The sequence below is a fragment of the Hippoglossus hippoglossus genome, chromosome 9 (assembly GCF_009819705.1).
Source record: "Hippoglossus hippoglossus isolate fHipHip1 chromosome 9, fHipHip1.pri, whole genome shotgun sequence".
Lineage (NCBI taxonomy): Eukaryota > Metazoa > Chordata > Actinopteri > Pleuronectiformes > Pleuronectidae > Hippoglossus > Hippoglossus hippoglossus.
In genome coordinates this window covers 5,166,502-5,182,171 of record NC_047159.1, presented here as the reverse complement: position 1 = coordinate 5,182,171, position 15,670 = coordinate 5,166,502, and the positions used below count along the sequence as shown (strand labels likewise).

Below are 15,670 nucleotides of genomic sequence, written 5' to 3'. Positions count from 1 at the left end.
AAGAAGCGTGTTTGTCCCTTACCTGTGCATAACTGTCCTTGGACTGAAACAAGAGAAGGACAAACAGACATCCAAACAAAAAGAGATGCAATGAAAGATGGGGGCATCCAAAGCAAACAGGATAATTAAAGGCCTCAAAATTCAGCACATGAAATAGTTAATATGGTGGATTAACTATGTTATCACCAGTTAACAGTGGGAAATTAACACCAGCCAGTAGGTTTATTTCTCTTTCTCTATAAATCTCATATACAAGCTGCCAAATTATTTGATCATTAAGGGGCTGGTTTCTATTTCAATAATCACACTGGCTAGTAAGCACCAAACCTGTGATGTCCAAACATGTTAATTTCCTTCCCTGTTGTCATGATAATCCTTAAAATAAACCAGATTATTAATAAAGGCAAAATGGAAAAACAATTTAAGGAAAATAGAAAGTAAGAGAACAAAAGAAAGAGGAGAGAATAAAAGAAATAAAGAAAGGAAATGACATGACAGTAAAAATGGAGGTTAAAGGCTTTAGGTGAGAATAAAATAAAAGAGAAGATACAAAGCGAGGAAATAACAAAAATAGAAAAGCGGAGGTAAAAGGCTTTAGGTGAGAACAAGGCAAAACCAGAAGCCACAGCCGAGGCCAAAGAGAGCTATCTGAAATGAAGCATCTGAAAGTGATCTTACCTCTGAGGTTGAGAACATGTGCGACTCGGTGCGGTAAATCCCGATGGGGATCTCAGCGCTGGAGGAGCACAGTTTCTGGAAGAGTCTGCCGTAAGTCCTGATCCACAGATCCTCCTCCGTGATCTTCATCTGAGGAGAGAGAGCAACGATCCAGTCTATTCACAAATCCCGCTTTCATCTGTAGGAATCAAACGATTAGACACATGACTTCTATACTTACAACACACAGGTACCCAGAGCCAGGCGTCGTGTCCAGACCAAGCAGGAGCCTCGCGATGGCGATCATGTAGTCCTTAACAAATGACTGTCAGAACACAGAGAAGGACGGTGATGAACAAGTCAGAGGAGCCCAGCTGCAAACAACCTGTACAGACAACTGCATTTAGACATTTAATTAACTTCTATTTTCATAAAATAATATCTAATAATATCTTTATAGCACTTTTCTAAGCAAACAAAATGCAGCAGAAGTTGTTTTATAGGAAAAAAGTAGTTCATAGAGTAACAGAAGCTTAAGAACTGAACATATTAGGACAAAAGGTGATGTCAATACAATACAACTTTGAAAGGGTTCAAGCATTTCAACAAATATATGCTTGAGCAAATCAGGTCTATTCAATTATTTAAAAACGATCCCATGTTTTTCATTGTAAGTGAACATCTTTTTATTTTATTTGTAAAAATACCAACAAACCTCTCAGCCCTTTACTTGCTTTGTGATACTTTAATGTAGCTGCACAACCTTTTAAGACTTGACTGATGTTTGCCTTGAATCTATTCATCCATAAAAAAACCTAAGTACAGCCTCAGTAGTCTGCCGTCCTACCTGGTAAAGCAGCGTATCCAACATGCTGATACTGAAAACCCTGCCTGCAGCAAACGGCAGCCGGAACATGAAGGCCAGGTTGGAGCCCTTATCTCGCTCTATCTGGAAATAAAGTAGATAAAAACATTTGAGAAACAGAGCGACAACAAGATGTTAAAATCTCACTTTATCATTTTTGCAATGCTGAACTATTGCTCTTGTGCTACATCGTCAAAGAGACTGAAGTGGCCTGTTGGTTTCCATCAGTTAAAACTTACAAGTTGGTTCCAGCGATACATCTTTTAAGGATTGTGAAAGTTGAAGCTACGACTAAGTTTGGTTTATATACTGTCACTTCTTGGACTTCTTCCTTAAGTCCACATACAACTGATCATCTTCATCAGTTCATGGTGTCGTGTTTTATTCTCTTCATTTACAGAACTGAAAATCACACACAGACACTGAAAAGCACTAAGATTTAACAAAATATTTTATAAAACGACTTCTACAACTACGACTTGATTTTGGGGGAAAGTGAAAAATATGCAGATCAATTTTGCTGGAACAGATTCAATACGTTTACTGCTAAAAAATGCCAAACATAATAATCAACATTTAACAAGTTTTGGCCTCTGTCCATGTATTCATGTGTGTTTTTTGTGAAATAATTAAAAAAGCAACAGGAGTTTGGATGGAAAAATATTCCCACAATGCTGCTGCTTGCACAGAAGTATAATATAACCTATAAATAAGAATATTTGGAGTTGACTGTACAACACGAGGTTCTTAAACCATTACAGCGATACAACCTATCTTCTATCATACAGCTATGATTTGTCTTTTTCGACACACGGATGAAACATGGAAGTGATCGTAGAGTTTCATCCAGGAGAGTGAGTCAAAGCCTGGGCGTCTCAACACGAGTCCTCCCTCCTAGAAGCACCTACCTTCTCCAGCTTGGAGAGAGCGAGAGAGTAGCAGTCCTTGGCTCTGAACTGCATGAACCTCATGTTGGACGGGTGTGTGAGCTCGGTGATGATGCTGAGGCTGGGGAACAACCTGAGGGTGGTGGAGACAAAGAGAGAGGGATGTCACTGGAGAGATGAGATGTGCTTCGGGGGGGGGGGGATCTGGTGTGGCAGTGATTCATGATTTTAATTCTCAGCTGTTGAATTATAGAGCAGCTTCAGAACTTTGGAAAAGAGACAAATTCCTTCTCCGTTTTGGCAAAGTCCAGAAAAACAAACATTTACTCTGAGAAAAAAATGAAGCAGAATCCAGCAAATTCCAGCTCGTGCACAAACATCCACTGACAGGATCAAGTGTTTATTGTGCGTTTCTACCCTGCACATCTGTGTCTCTGTACCTGAACATAGTCTGGACGTTGACGATGGTCTTGGCGTCGGCCATGTAGTCCTCCTCAGCGCACATGGTGCTCTCTTTATCCACAACCACCAAGTTGTCGGCGTAGATGATCCCACACTGCAGCAGGTTGTCCAGGCTAAATACAGTGTGTGTTAATTCAAGACATGTCATGAAACACAGCGTCTCCTCTTGATAGCAACAGTACAACATCAATATGTTGCATTTCTACTGCAGGAACTTTTGTGGGAACTTAGCAAGAAATCTCCTCTGGTCTTCCATATTTGAGATAAATTCTTATTATTCTTACTGGCAGGTTTAACAAAAAACATTGGGAAAATACTGAAAGATTAATTCACCAAACAACATCAAAAACTTTAGCATAATCTGGATAGTTGTGAATACATTTATTGTTGAAGAGAAATCAACAATGTTCTGCAGCTGCAGACAATCTGTATTGTATTAAAAATGTAAAAAACTACTGAGATTAACATCATTTAATTATTTAATTGATTGAGCAGGTTTTTATAGTCCAAACACATACTTATCGATGGTGCCAGCCATGAAGTAAACCATTGGAAAGCAGCAAATGGCCTCTAAGAAGTGGTTGTCTGGCCTGCGGGCAAAACAGGAAACATCATGAAGGAGCAGCACAGACTAATTTTCTTTGTGAGACACCCAGTAAAAGATGACGACGTTGTTTTTGTAATTTCCAAAAAGCTTCCCTGGCTCTCTGCAGAGCTCTGAAGTTAATGAAACCCATCGTGATTTAGAACAAAAAGGTGCGGACACATGCGTATACTTCCTCATGCACAGAGAACTTCTGTTTATGAATAATGCAAAATGTTTTTTTGAACATCTTAAAAGCAAAAGCTGAGCTATAGTTCCAATTTTCTACTGAAAGCAATTTGGTTGTTTTACCAATGGAGCTTTAAAAAAAAAAAATCAATTTCAAAACCACAAGCAACCAATAAAAAATGCAAATACGCTCTTACACACAATCAGGCAAACATAGATTCCAATTTTCCACTGCTACTAATAATAATAATGGTAATGGGAAATCAGTGAGGTTCAATAGTCTTACGCGTTATCCAGCAGCAGCACTATGGGGTTGAGCTCCTTCCTGGGCCGATAGTACGCACGCAGGGGGACAATGAAGTTGTAGAGGCCGTTTCCCGCCATCTCAGCGGACACTATGATCAGCTTGTTCTTGAAGCCGTACGCTTTAGCATCCACGAAGCTGCTATGTGTGCAGCCCTGGACGGAGAGAGACAAGTCACCCAGAGGTCAGTCAGTTTACATCTGTACAAAGATCTGAGCAGACACATCCAATTCTGACAGTTTTACTAAAAACTACAATCCTCAGCCAACTCATATAAGATAAGGCATGTTGTGAAGTCTTACAAGGAATTTTAATAAAAGGTCTTAAGTGTATGTTGTCATTGTTACGGTTTGAATTCTTGTGTTAAAGTCAAAAATAGCCACCTGAAAGTTTTCAGCCGCATTGGAAATGACTACGTTTCAGGTTTCACCACACAAAACAGACTATAATACTATAATGTGTAATGCTATAAAAGATCTCCTAGTCAGCAGTTTATGCTTTAATAAACACGAGATGTGTCTGCCTCATTTTCACAAATGAGAAAATAATGGAATAATAATGATGATTAAAAAACTCCAGGTGGCACAATTTCAATCTGATCATGAAATGAGAAACTCAGTTGGATCCTGACATCTGTTGATGATTTGAAGTATCTTTCACCTCCTGAATATAAATGCATCTTGTTCAAAACTCAGCTATAAATCAGTTAGTACTTATATTTGCAGCTTTTTTATATTATTTGTAACAACATACATCAGTGTTTCTTATAACTTAGAGATAAATACCAGCTAATGTTCAGGGAATTATGAGAAACTTTAAATATGGGACTCATAAATCGAACCCATACCCATATTTTTGACTGTGTGTTTTGAAGTGATGTGGGTTTGTGCTGTTAACGTGTTTTCCTGCAGGTGAATTCACCTTGTCGAGGCGCAGGCAGCAGAACGGAGCCTTCTGAGGCAGGAGGTGGCACAGAGTGGGAGAGCTGCCGATGTAGGGCGAGTTAGGAGGGTAGCCCTTCACAAAACTGATGGAAGAGAAACAATTACTAGTTGTTATCCAACAATAACACCGTCTACCTTCGAAATGAGTTCAAGAAAAAGCACTGATACATAGGGAGAGAAGTGTTTTCACATCACAAGAAAACCCTGAATTCCATATTTTATTAAACCATTTAACACCACGAACTGCCGCCATCACACTGTTTCTACTTCTCAGTTCATAATTAGCTTCTGCAGCTGTTGTGTTCAAATTGCTCGTGTTTATAATTCTGAAGGACTCCTTTCCCCGTTCAATACCGACCACACCGACAATTACAATGTTTTCTGCTTTTTTAATCGTGACTTATTTTGAGTGTCAATTGGGTTGTGTGTCCCCTGATTTGTAATATGTCAGCTGTAATTACCCTCATCGTTCTCACGCTGCCCTCTATAGTTTGCCAATAAGAGGGACTGTGAGTTTGTTTAGAGAAAAGTCATCCCCATCACCACATGGTGGTGCTGTGGGACCTTGAGTTTTATTTTGCTTTCTGGCAACAGCTTCTGAAAACTCCTTAAAACTACTCAAGCGCAATGGATTGCAGTAATAAGAGGCTGAGAGGTGGGGAGGGGCAGGTTTCTGTCTTTTAGTTTATGAGACCCAGAGATGTCTGGGTCCAACAAATGCTGCCCAGAACCAGTCCTGAACTTATATCATCCGATGAAACCACATAAAGCGACAGAAGACGGGAACAATCTGCTGAGATAAAGTGATTCCTTGGACTCGCTGGACTATCGTGGCGACAATAAGTCTGGCAGGTTGACAGCCGAGAGTGGAAGGATCAGGATTTATGCAAGGACACAGCTAAAGCCTCACTGAGGAGGAAATTGAGGACAACCCAGTCATGACTTGCACATTCATCACTGACACCTCTGCACCTCACAGCATCATGACACATAGATTATACTCTTATTCTCAAACACATCCATCTCTCCTCTTGCACCCAACGAAAGGGCGAGTGGGTGTGTGAGATCAATCAAACGCAGAGTACAGTACACTTGCCCTTTGAGGACATTTCACTTTTCTACTGCTGCACGACAAGATCTACTGTTCACGACAAAGCCACCGAATCTTTTCTGCTCGGAGCCACTTTGTGTGACACTTTCACCAAATCCACAACACTTACTCTGACCCTACAGAGCCCTCCTCGTCTGACTGGTTGGTCTCATCCTCCGATTGGTCGCTGAGGAGGTCGCAGGGCAGAATGGCGGAGGAGTCGGCGATCTCGAGGACCGGTGCGATGCTCGGCCTGCGGCTTCCGTCTCCGTTCTCCGTCGGCAAGGTCAGCTTACCGCTTTCCTCGGGCGGATCGGGGTTCTGGAGGTCTATGGCTACGGTTCCTGAAAGTCACACAACACGTTATTACGCTGTTTACCACTGAGCACGAAACGAGAAGGCTATTAAGAAACAGCAGGTGCAGCACTTTCACTGCCATGTGCGGTAAAGTCAACGGTGAATGTTTGCACATGATGAGACCAAGACCACTTTATCTCAGTCAACATTCCCCTGCTGGAAAAAGCCCTTTTCATATTGGATATAATATATTCCATATACATGCTGCTTCAGCATCTCATCCACCCACATCCATATCACCTCCCTGAGCTCAGCTGCTTGACCTTGAGGAGAGAATGTATTGCTTTCTGAATCACGTCCTTGTACTTTACGAATGGCATGCAGGCAGCGCTGACACTTTGTTTTTCACAGACTATGCCACTAGCCTACATCATATCAGTGGAATAGAGCCCGAACAATATGGATTTTTTGGGGTAGACGCTGATATTAGGGGGTTAAAATATATATATATATATATATATAATTCCTTAGATGTCGTCATCAATTTGTCCAGAACATAAATTACAAATAAAACACAACTTGGAATTTGAATTTAGGAATGAAAAATATTTTTTGCATGTAAAATATAAACAGACATATTTTCTGCAATGTTTATTCTTTAAATAAAGATTTTCAGCACATATCGGCAAACACTGATACTGATACGTCTGTGAAAGGCTAATACCAGCCAATTCATAGATAAATCAATTGGGCTCTAGTTTGTAATATGATGTCTATGTACCATACAAATATCATGTATATCAGATGCAAGATAAAAACTGATTTTTCTGAAAACAAATATCACAAAAGATCTAAGTGTTAGTTGAACAGAGATGAAAACATCAATGGCCCTGTGCCACAACAATAAACTATAAATGTTCATTTTAAAAGTAGTCAATAAGATAGAGAAAGTGATGCGCCATGCACAAACTTACCATATGAAGTGGCCTGATCAACTTTCACAGGTCAAAGAAAAAGCACAACACAATATTTTCAGCCGTCAAAGTAAAAAAGCATGTAAGAAAAAGGTTCATGCATAACAGTCAGTGAGAGCGTCACACCCAGGCAGCCCCCCCGCTCAGAAGCGTTCGCTGTGAGTGCAGCTCGGAGTAAATAAACAACAACAAAGCATCCATTTTCTCTTCTTACACGAAAACCCTCTCAGCCAATCAAACACAAGCATCTGCCACCTGACTCGTTACTTGTGCAAACTGCAAACATGATCTTCCATCTTCCAGTCTGCTTTCATCATCACTAGCTTATCTACTGATATCATTTATTTGTTCTGCGTCCGGGTTTTCACTCTCACCCATGCTGGCGATGATGCTGTGCACGGGCAGCCTGGAGGGGGCGTCGTAGAGGCCGGAGACGGACAGACCTTTGCTGTGCTTCTCCTCCTGTTTGAAGATGAAGGCGGAGTTCTCCTCCTTGGTGATGTTGATGTAGTAGCATGTGTCCGCGGCAGCCATGATGTGGCGGGGGCCGGGGTTGAGGAGGATGCTCTTGTTGTCCTCCCTCTTCACTCCGATCAAACACACACCGTACCTGGGAGGTAAAGACACATGGGTTTTACTTTGAAAGACAGCAACCACTGGAATGAGATGAATCATGGAGTGTGAAAGTTCCACTAACTTCTTATGTGCATGGAAGGAGGCGTAGGTGAAGCTTTTTCCATCATACTCCCCAAAAAACTTGCTGTCACACAAACGGATGTGGTAGACCTCGTTTCCCGAGCAGCGCCCATACATCTTCTGCCAGTTCTCAGGTGACAGCTGCCCCTCCCTGGAAAAAAAAGCATTATCAGAATATTTATGACTTGAATTAAAAAAGAACTTGAAGAGTCATATATCTTCCAGGCACTGCTGTCAAAAAGCAGCTCCATTTTAAAAAGAAAAGTAGAGTTAAGGCTGAAATTGGATGTAAGAGTAAAACTTTGTTGCATTAATTTGTCAGATTTTATTTCAGCTTCAGCCCAAGAGTCGATTCCAGTCAAACAAAAAGCACCTTTACATCAAATGAGACTTCATTTACAACTCAGAAGCTCTCATCACCCCATGAGACGATGAATATGACCTTTCCTGACCTTGTACTCCTGAGCTTCCTACATTTTAGTCCCTCTTCACATGGGCAGCAATCGTCTTATATTAACCCAATTAAGACAGTCTGAATAAGAAGCTGCCATGTAAAGAGCATGTTCTGATTAACTTAACCCTAATAAGGTCATGCTCTGTCACATGTAAACAGGAATTTTAATATTTTAGCAAATCATATAAGCATCATAATTGAAAGGTCAATAGCCAGATTACAGGTGTCGATGTAGACATAATCACAATAATTAACTAAAGCGATGAAAAAAAACTGAGGTCATTTTATTGTGGCCGCATATCTTCATCCATTTAATCATTTTAATAAAAAATTGTGCCACAGAGCCACATTCCTGTCACATTCACAGCCCCAGGGCAGAACAGGTTCCCATAATGGAAGTTAAAATGGATGTTCTCTGTCTCTGCTGTGCAGAGCAGTAAAGAAACAACGGTCCCTTTGCAGAGAAAGTGAAAGGCACAGCCATATTTATAGCTTTAAGAACTGTGTAATGTGCAGGGACTTGACAGTGACAAGTCCCTGCAGTGGTGACAGTGCAGCTTTCAACTGTGAGCGGACAAACCTTTATAAACAATAACCAATAACATTTGGTTAGTTTTCAATATGTTATGTCTGGGTGAGATCTACTGAAATAGGTTCAAAGCCCCTTCTGTAGCTCTTAATGAGACTTCTATGCTTCTCAGCGGTTTGTTTGGTACTTTCTCACCAGTGATAGTAATTGAAGACAATTGTCCCCACTTATTTATCTCCACTTCTATAGGGTACAAATCACTTTCTCCTGAGTATAAGATCTTTGTAGAATAAGCAGTAATTCAGCTCTTTGCTCGGCTTCTCTGTTTTCTTTCTGCTTCTGCCACTCGAAGGTTTGCAGGTATGCATGACAAAAGGGCTTTTAAAAAAGAACGGAGCTTTGTTTCAGTGAGGTGGAAGCAAACCAACTAAATCTGTCCGCATCTGAATATGACTTAGTGAGAATGAGCAGGAGCATAACTCACAAGGTAATAAAATGGGTAGCATTATATTGTCTAATCTTCACGAGCACTCAAAGTGATTTACATTACATTCTACATTCACCAACTCACACACACATTCATACAGCGCTCACTATATGAAGCACATTCTACATCAATCAGAAAATCTCAGTGTCTTGCCCAAGGACACTTCAACATGCGGACCGGAGGAGGCAGGAATCAAAAGACAGATGCTCTAACTCAGCTCTACCAAACTGATGCTTCCTGATGTCCCGAGATACAGGCTCGAAAATAGAGGTGACCAGGTGTTTGCAGTGGCTCCAATCACTGGACTAGCTAACTTGTTCATATCATAACTGCTTAGACCAAAAAAAACAATTTTAATCATTGCTTAAGACCAACTTCTTCTCACTGGCTTCCAATTTAAGTTGGGTTTTGAGATTTCAGCGGCTATTGTGCAATATTTGAATTCTCAATTATTTATTGCTTATGTATATATTGAGTATAAGAGTAAATCAAAGTACATACTGACAGTAAATAAACACATCAAGTAAATATAATCAAGGTAAAGAAATACTCACTGTCCCCTGGAGGTGTGAACCAAGAGAGTGACTAAGGTGGACGTGGCCGGACACACACAGTTGAGCGCCAACATGGCATATTTGAACTCCTCTTCACAAACTACATGATCTGAATGACATGAGATACATTTAAAGGATAAGTTGGTTTATAAATTCTAATATACAGACAAAATGACTGTATCTCAGGAGTTCTGTGATCTCCCTGCACGTACCAGCAAACTTGACATGAAATTTGTTTTCTGGTTTGAGAATCTGGACGTAGAGGGGACAGTTTGGAGCAAAGTCCTTTGCAGCCCAGGCCCTTAAAATAGTCTGGTGATCCTGTGGGACGAGAGAAGGATCTTTTTTACTCATCCAGAGACTTGATTCTTAAAGGTTTTACCTCAGAGACTCAGTGTGCGCTCAATACTTTTACTTGAATCACAATCAGTAGCTCTAACGTTAAACAGGGTTTTATGCTGGATATAAAAACAGAGTTTACAACGGCTTCGACAAATTCCCGTGGATGAGACTCACAGCAGCAGTTCGGTCGACTTCGTTCCTGCTGCTCAGGATGAAGCAGGCCTCAGCGTCATCCATCCTGAGTATCGACAGAGAGACAAACAGAAAGACGGATAAGAAAAAAGGGACAGGAAACTCATTATTTAAAGAGATCAATGCTTTAAGGAAACAAGTCAAGGATGAATGCTCATGTCCGATGATAATGAAAGAAAAGTCAGCCCAAGTCTTGCATGACGACTTAGCTGTTCGTTGACATGAGACTGCAGATCACGCCATCATTCATGGAGACAGAAAACTCAATGGGATCCAGAGTATGAGATGATAAACATAAAAAGCTTTCAGAAAAGCAGCAGTGATTTGTCTATAAAGCTCACCTGGCTGGGCGATTTCATCCATTACATATTATTGCGAAAGAAATTGCACTAGCATCTAATCCCCCTGCTGCGAAAACAACATCTGCCAATAAGCTGAACGATCCCCCCAAAGCAACCATAAATCAGGGAACCACACACTGGTGATGCTGGTGCAACAACATGTCACATTAACGGAGCCGGAGCTGAACCGATGTTATTGCGGTGTGTGAATGTGGCCTGTGATAAGAGCAGATGATAAATGCACGATGAAATCCTATTACACCGATGTGTAAATAGAGGTCAACCAAATGGACTTCACAATCTAACTTCCCTCTAAATGGCTCTGCGCAGGTGGAGGGCTTACACTTAATATTACCTCTGCCAAGAAGGTAATGTTGTCATTACCGTTTGTTTTTCCTGTTAGCAGGATTACGCAAACGGAACACAACCGATTTTATTAAAACTAAGGGGAATGGTGGGGGTATGGGCCATTAACTCAAAGTGCCCTTCTAGCTATATTAAACATATTCTTATAGAGAGATTATAATACAGACTATGAATTTACCTGCAATAACCACCTCACAACATTTTACATCAATATCTGTCCAGTAATTTAAAACAATTTCCCTGAAGGCGTTAGTGACACCCAGTGTTCATGAGAATGGGACGGACGTACAGACAGACAGACGCATGTGTCAGACAACGCTATACAATGCTCTTTAAAGAATATGATATGAATGTTTAAGAATGACCTAAGAACTTGGTATTGAAACCTAGTTGATATCAATCAATGACAGACAAGATAATTGTACTGAATCAGTCCGAGATGTCAGCGACAATCCAGAAGGATCCTTAAGGACAATCCTCAAGGATGCACCGACACTCACATCTGCTAAAAACATAACTAGTACACAACTACATATGTGATTTTGCCTTTTTTCTGTTTGATTAAATGTGAGAATCCAATGCTTTCACTCACTTGGCCCTCATGAGGTCCTGGTCTTTGAGGGCGGATCCTTGCAGGTAGATGACCCTCTGGGACCACAGAGGGATTTGGAGGATGCGACGAACCTGAATGTCTATCTCTGTCGGACACAGAATCACCACGTAATAGTCCTGCACAACAAAAGAGACAATGGGTGCTTTTTATTTCAAATCCCCATGAAACATTAAATATACCTGGCTGAATACGCAGCACTCAAAAGTTACAGCTTGGCTGAGACGTGCCCACTTCAGAACCCAGAGAGAAGAGATCAGACAAACCTGCTCGAGCTGAAATGTCTCTAATGGAAAAACACCAAAGTGTTTCTAACTTTGGCAGAACACGGTGTGTAATGGACTCATGCAGGAGCTGATCCATCAGCATGAACAGGAGACTGAGAAAATTGATATAGAGCCTTTAAACTTTAAATATCAAATATTCTCTTGCATCTAATGTCGATGGAACAGCGTTATACTCTTGGAAGCTCAGACATGTCCCTGCCTTGCCTGTACGCTGTGGTCACCACACACATTCATGGTCTGATCACATTGAAACACTATAATCTTTGTCATTTATCTCATCACAACCATTTCAAAGCTGATGGTGGAAACAAGAAGTAGAAAGTGGGACGTCACGACTCCAGTTGCAGGAGCATGGGCATTTGTTATTTCCACTATACCTGAAGTCTGGGATGAGCGTAGAACTCGTTAAGGAAATCCATCAGCAGGTCGATCTTCAGCGAGCTCACACACAACACCACATGCTTCTCCGTCTGGGCCCGGTGGCGGCTGTAGTTCCCCCCTAACTTCTGTCTCTCCATCCACAGGTATGCTAGCTCTTCAAACTGACACAACGACAACAGCATTGCTGTGATGTTAACAGCAGCAGGAATTGTATGAGCAATAAAAGAAAGACAGATTCGCTGCCTAGACACAGATGGTGGAAGCACTGGAGCATAAAACTGCTGACGCGGCAATTTGCAGCAGGAGCTAATTTAGATTTCTCACCCAATTTGCTCTGCAGGGAGAGTAAACACGTCAGGTTATTCAGATTTTTCTTTTTTTAAATGAATAAAACAGTGAGCAGGCGGTTTAAGCAAGTGTGCCCCAGGATGACTTGGCCCAGAGTTTTGAGTGAGATTTGTAAACTTCTTCAGCAAACAAATGTAGCAACGGAGAAAAACATCAAGTTAAAGATTTTTTTAACTTTTTTTTTTGGTTCGTTATGAAGCTTTGGTGGGACAAAGTAGAAAATGGCGGGCCGCCACAGTCTAGATAACCAATGGGAAACACTGCTTTGATATGACAAGATAGGACATCAGTGTTTTATCAGAGGAGCCTTGTAGATGATTTTGCTTTGTACCTGCAGTGGGAGCACCACCAGGGCAACGCAGATGAGAATGACCACCAGCAGCTGGGACGGCCAGATCTTTGGCGTGACGTCCCCGTAGCCCACAGTGGAGAAGGTGACGATGCAGAAATATAACGCGTAAAAAATACTCAGGGGCTTCCCAGCTCGCTCGAGGTGCTCGATACCACAAGCTCTGCAGAAAAACACATTATTCAACAACATCGTCAGGTACGTCTCCCACAGGTTAAGACAATTAAAGTTATACGCATGAAGAGATATTTGAATGAGGCTTCGGTCTTAACGATTTTGCCTGGTGGGCACGGTATCAGAATTCAATCTGCCCGAGATCAAAGTTCACAAAAAGTCAGCCTCCTCCTCAGTATTCCTCAGTCTTTTATAATGACATTTGTCGCTCTTCAGTCTAATTTCATTTTGCCACTCAAGCTGTTCACATCCGACTCCACCACTGAGCTAAGAGCAGACCATGTCTGCTCTCAAGTGCCGGATTTCAATCTGTAATTAAGTTTACTTGTACAGCACCTTTCAACAAACAAAGCAATTCAAAACTTTTTTTGTAAGATATAAATGCAACATAAGAGAATACAACAAAGCATCCAGAAGGTTCAGGGATCAGATTTTGAACTGATGGTCAGTAAACAGGATGTTACTAACCACGGATACCTCTATGGTTAGAGATGTGTTTCAAGGACGTTCACTCACCCAGTGAAAACCAGACACAGTAAGGTGCAGATGAGGATGACCACCTGGTTGAACATGGCAGAGTGGGTCCTCTGGATGGCTCGATGGAAATCATTCTGGACAGATGAACACAGACACATACAAGTCATAAATACCAGTGACTGGGAATTCAATTTTATTTTTTGTATTTTCTGGATTACAAATAACATCGTTCAGGTCTCAAAAACCACATAAAACACTGCTAGAAATTCACTTAATGTTTTCAGATTTACTCAAGTTTCAGTGTGCATGTTTTAGTGTCAAATTGCAATCGACTGAAAATCCCTCACCTGCCGAAGCGAACCTACGGTGGCCTTCAGGTAACAAAAACCTGTCCACCTCTTGAGTCAGTGTTTGGTTAGAGTAAAGTAGATACGCAGGACTGATTCTAAGGTGGCAGGCAATACAACAGGTGATTATACACTAATGAAACACAAATGAAACCTAAACATTGGTCCTTTGAGATTTCTTTGACCTGAACAGATTGCTAGCATGTATAACTTGGCTGGTCTGAGAACAGTTCCACTTCTCTTCAGTCACTCGTTTTTGTACCCTGTCCACATTGTGCGTTCTCCTATAGCATCCTGTCCACCTCGAAAGGTAGCAGCTCACGACTCAATCTCCAGTTGCACCTTGTTATTATGTTCCACCCGCTATCACCTCCATTCACTGGCCTCAGATTCTACCATCTGCCCAACTACCGTCTTGGTGTGAGGCCATTACACTGTAGTGATCTGATTCAGAGCGAGAGGACACGCTACGCCTGCTGGATACCATCTAATTGCTTCGAATTCCATGTACTGCCAGACTTTGCACCTATATGGTAGCACCTGCACAATAGTGATACGATAGTTGATGCTGTTGTATAATTGATGCTATTGTTTCTATGTTCCTGTGTTGCATTGCAGTGCCTTGTCTTGCTCTGCCTGCACTGGCCTCGTTTTCTGTCTGCTCGCATTGTTTAAAAATGTGCTGTGGTCCCTTTTGTAAAAAGAATTCATAACTTCACTGTACCTCATTATAGGTCTCCAGTGTATTAGGTATTTGCCCATGTTGCTGCTGCAGCACTAAACACCAGCTACTGCAGCTGCTGGGATAACGCAGATCAATTGAATAAATTTGAGCAATGTTCAGTCCTCTAGGTAACAATCCAGATAAAACCCTGCGTATATACCTGAGAAAGACGGCTGGAATATTTCTACAGTCTGAAAGTAAACATAAACAGCCTGAGTTGGAATTTGTGGGTCATTATAAAAACATGATCCTATCGGCAGCCTATCTTATCGTTTCAGTTCAGTTAAACCCGTTTCGTATTGTTACAATATCCATTATATATGAAGATGAAAACTGTTTAATTTCACACCGTGTTGACTGGACCAAGATATCCCAGATCTTTTGTTGCCTAAAGTCTTTTTGCCAGCTCCCTGGCTGTTGCTCAAACTTCAACATGCACTTCTCCATTTTTTGTGCGCCCGCCCGCGACAGTGTGGGAACAAACCCGAGATAAAAACACCCAAAGCCAGTGGAGAGAAACGGACGTCTGAGCATAGAGTAAGTTCATAAGCAACACTGCTTTGTCACTTGCAGAGCAACGATACATAGTGAAAATATACACATTTTTATATTCCCCAATCAAGACTAGCTTGGTACATACACGGTCCATTGGCTACCCAGCATGTAAGAGTTTAGCTTCTTAGAGCTATAAGAGTTTAGCCGAAAGTGATTAGCTCTGACCGGCTCTTTGTTGTAGAAGCAGGAGTTAGAGTCATGAATA

The 15,670-nt window shown here is 41.3% G+C and overlaps 1 protein-coding gene across 19 annotated transcripts in view; it reads right to left on the bottom strand.

Moving 5' to 3' along the window:
• Nucleotides 1-15,670, bottom strand: part of si:dkey-21e5.1 (potassium channel subfamily T member 1) — a 64,554-nt gene that overhangs the window by 8,486 nt on the left and 40,398 nt on the right. For 11 of the 19 annotated variants that reach the window (XM_034596281.1, XM_034596283.1, XM_034596288.1 and 8 more), the window contains 20 exons: nt 13,879-13,973; nt 13,171-13,351; nt 12,488-12,652; nt 11,806-11,942; nt 10,489-10,552; nt 10,185-10,293; nt 9,973-10,081; nt 7,950-8,099; nt 7,627-7,862; nt 7,253-7,273; nt 6,112-6,325; nt 4,869-4,974; nt 3,930-4,102; nt 3,390-3,461; nt 2,850-2,984; nt 2,431-2,542; nt 1,505-1,606; nt 899-982; nt 679-807; nt 23-43 (listed from right to left, as the gene is read on the bottom strand). In XM_034596281.1, the coding sequence (XP_034452172.1) occupies nt 23-43; nt 679-807; nt 899-982; nt 1,505-1,606; nt 2,431-2,542; nt 2,850-2,984; nt 3,390-3,461; nt 3,930-4,102; nt 4,869-4,974; nt 6,112-6,325; nt 7,253-7,273; nt 7,627-7,862; nt 7,950-8,099; nt 9,973-10,081; nt 10,185-10,293; nt 10,489-10,552; nt 11,806-11,942; nt 12,488-12,652; nt 13,171-13,351; nt 13,879-13,973 (2,415 nt within the window). The remainder of the gene's footprint in view (nt 1-22; nt 44-678; nt 808-898; nt 983-1,504; nt 1,607-2,430; nt 2,543-2,849; nt 2,985-3,389; nt 3,462-3,929; nt 4,103-4,868; nt 4,975-6,111; nt 6,326-7,252; nt 7,274-7,626; nt 7,863-7,949; nt 8,100-9,972; nt 10,082-10,184; nt 10,294-10,488; nt 10,553-11,805; nt 11,943-12,487; nt 12,653-13,170; nt 13,352-13,878; nt 13,974-15,670) is intronic. The other 8 variants (XM_034596285.1, XM_034596291.1, XM_034596296.1 and 5 more) reach the window with 3 other exon arrangements.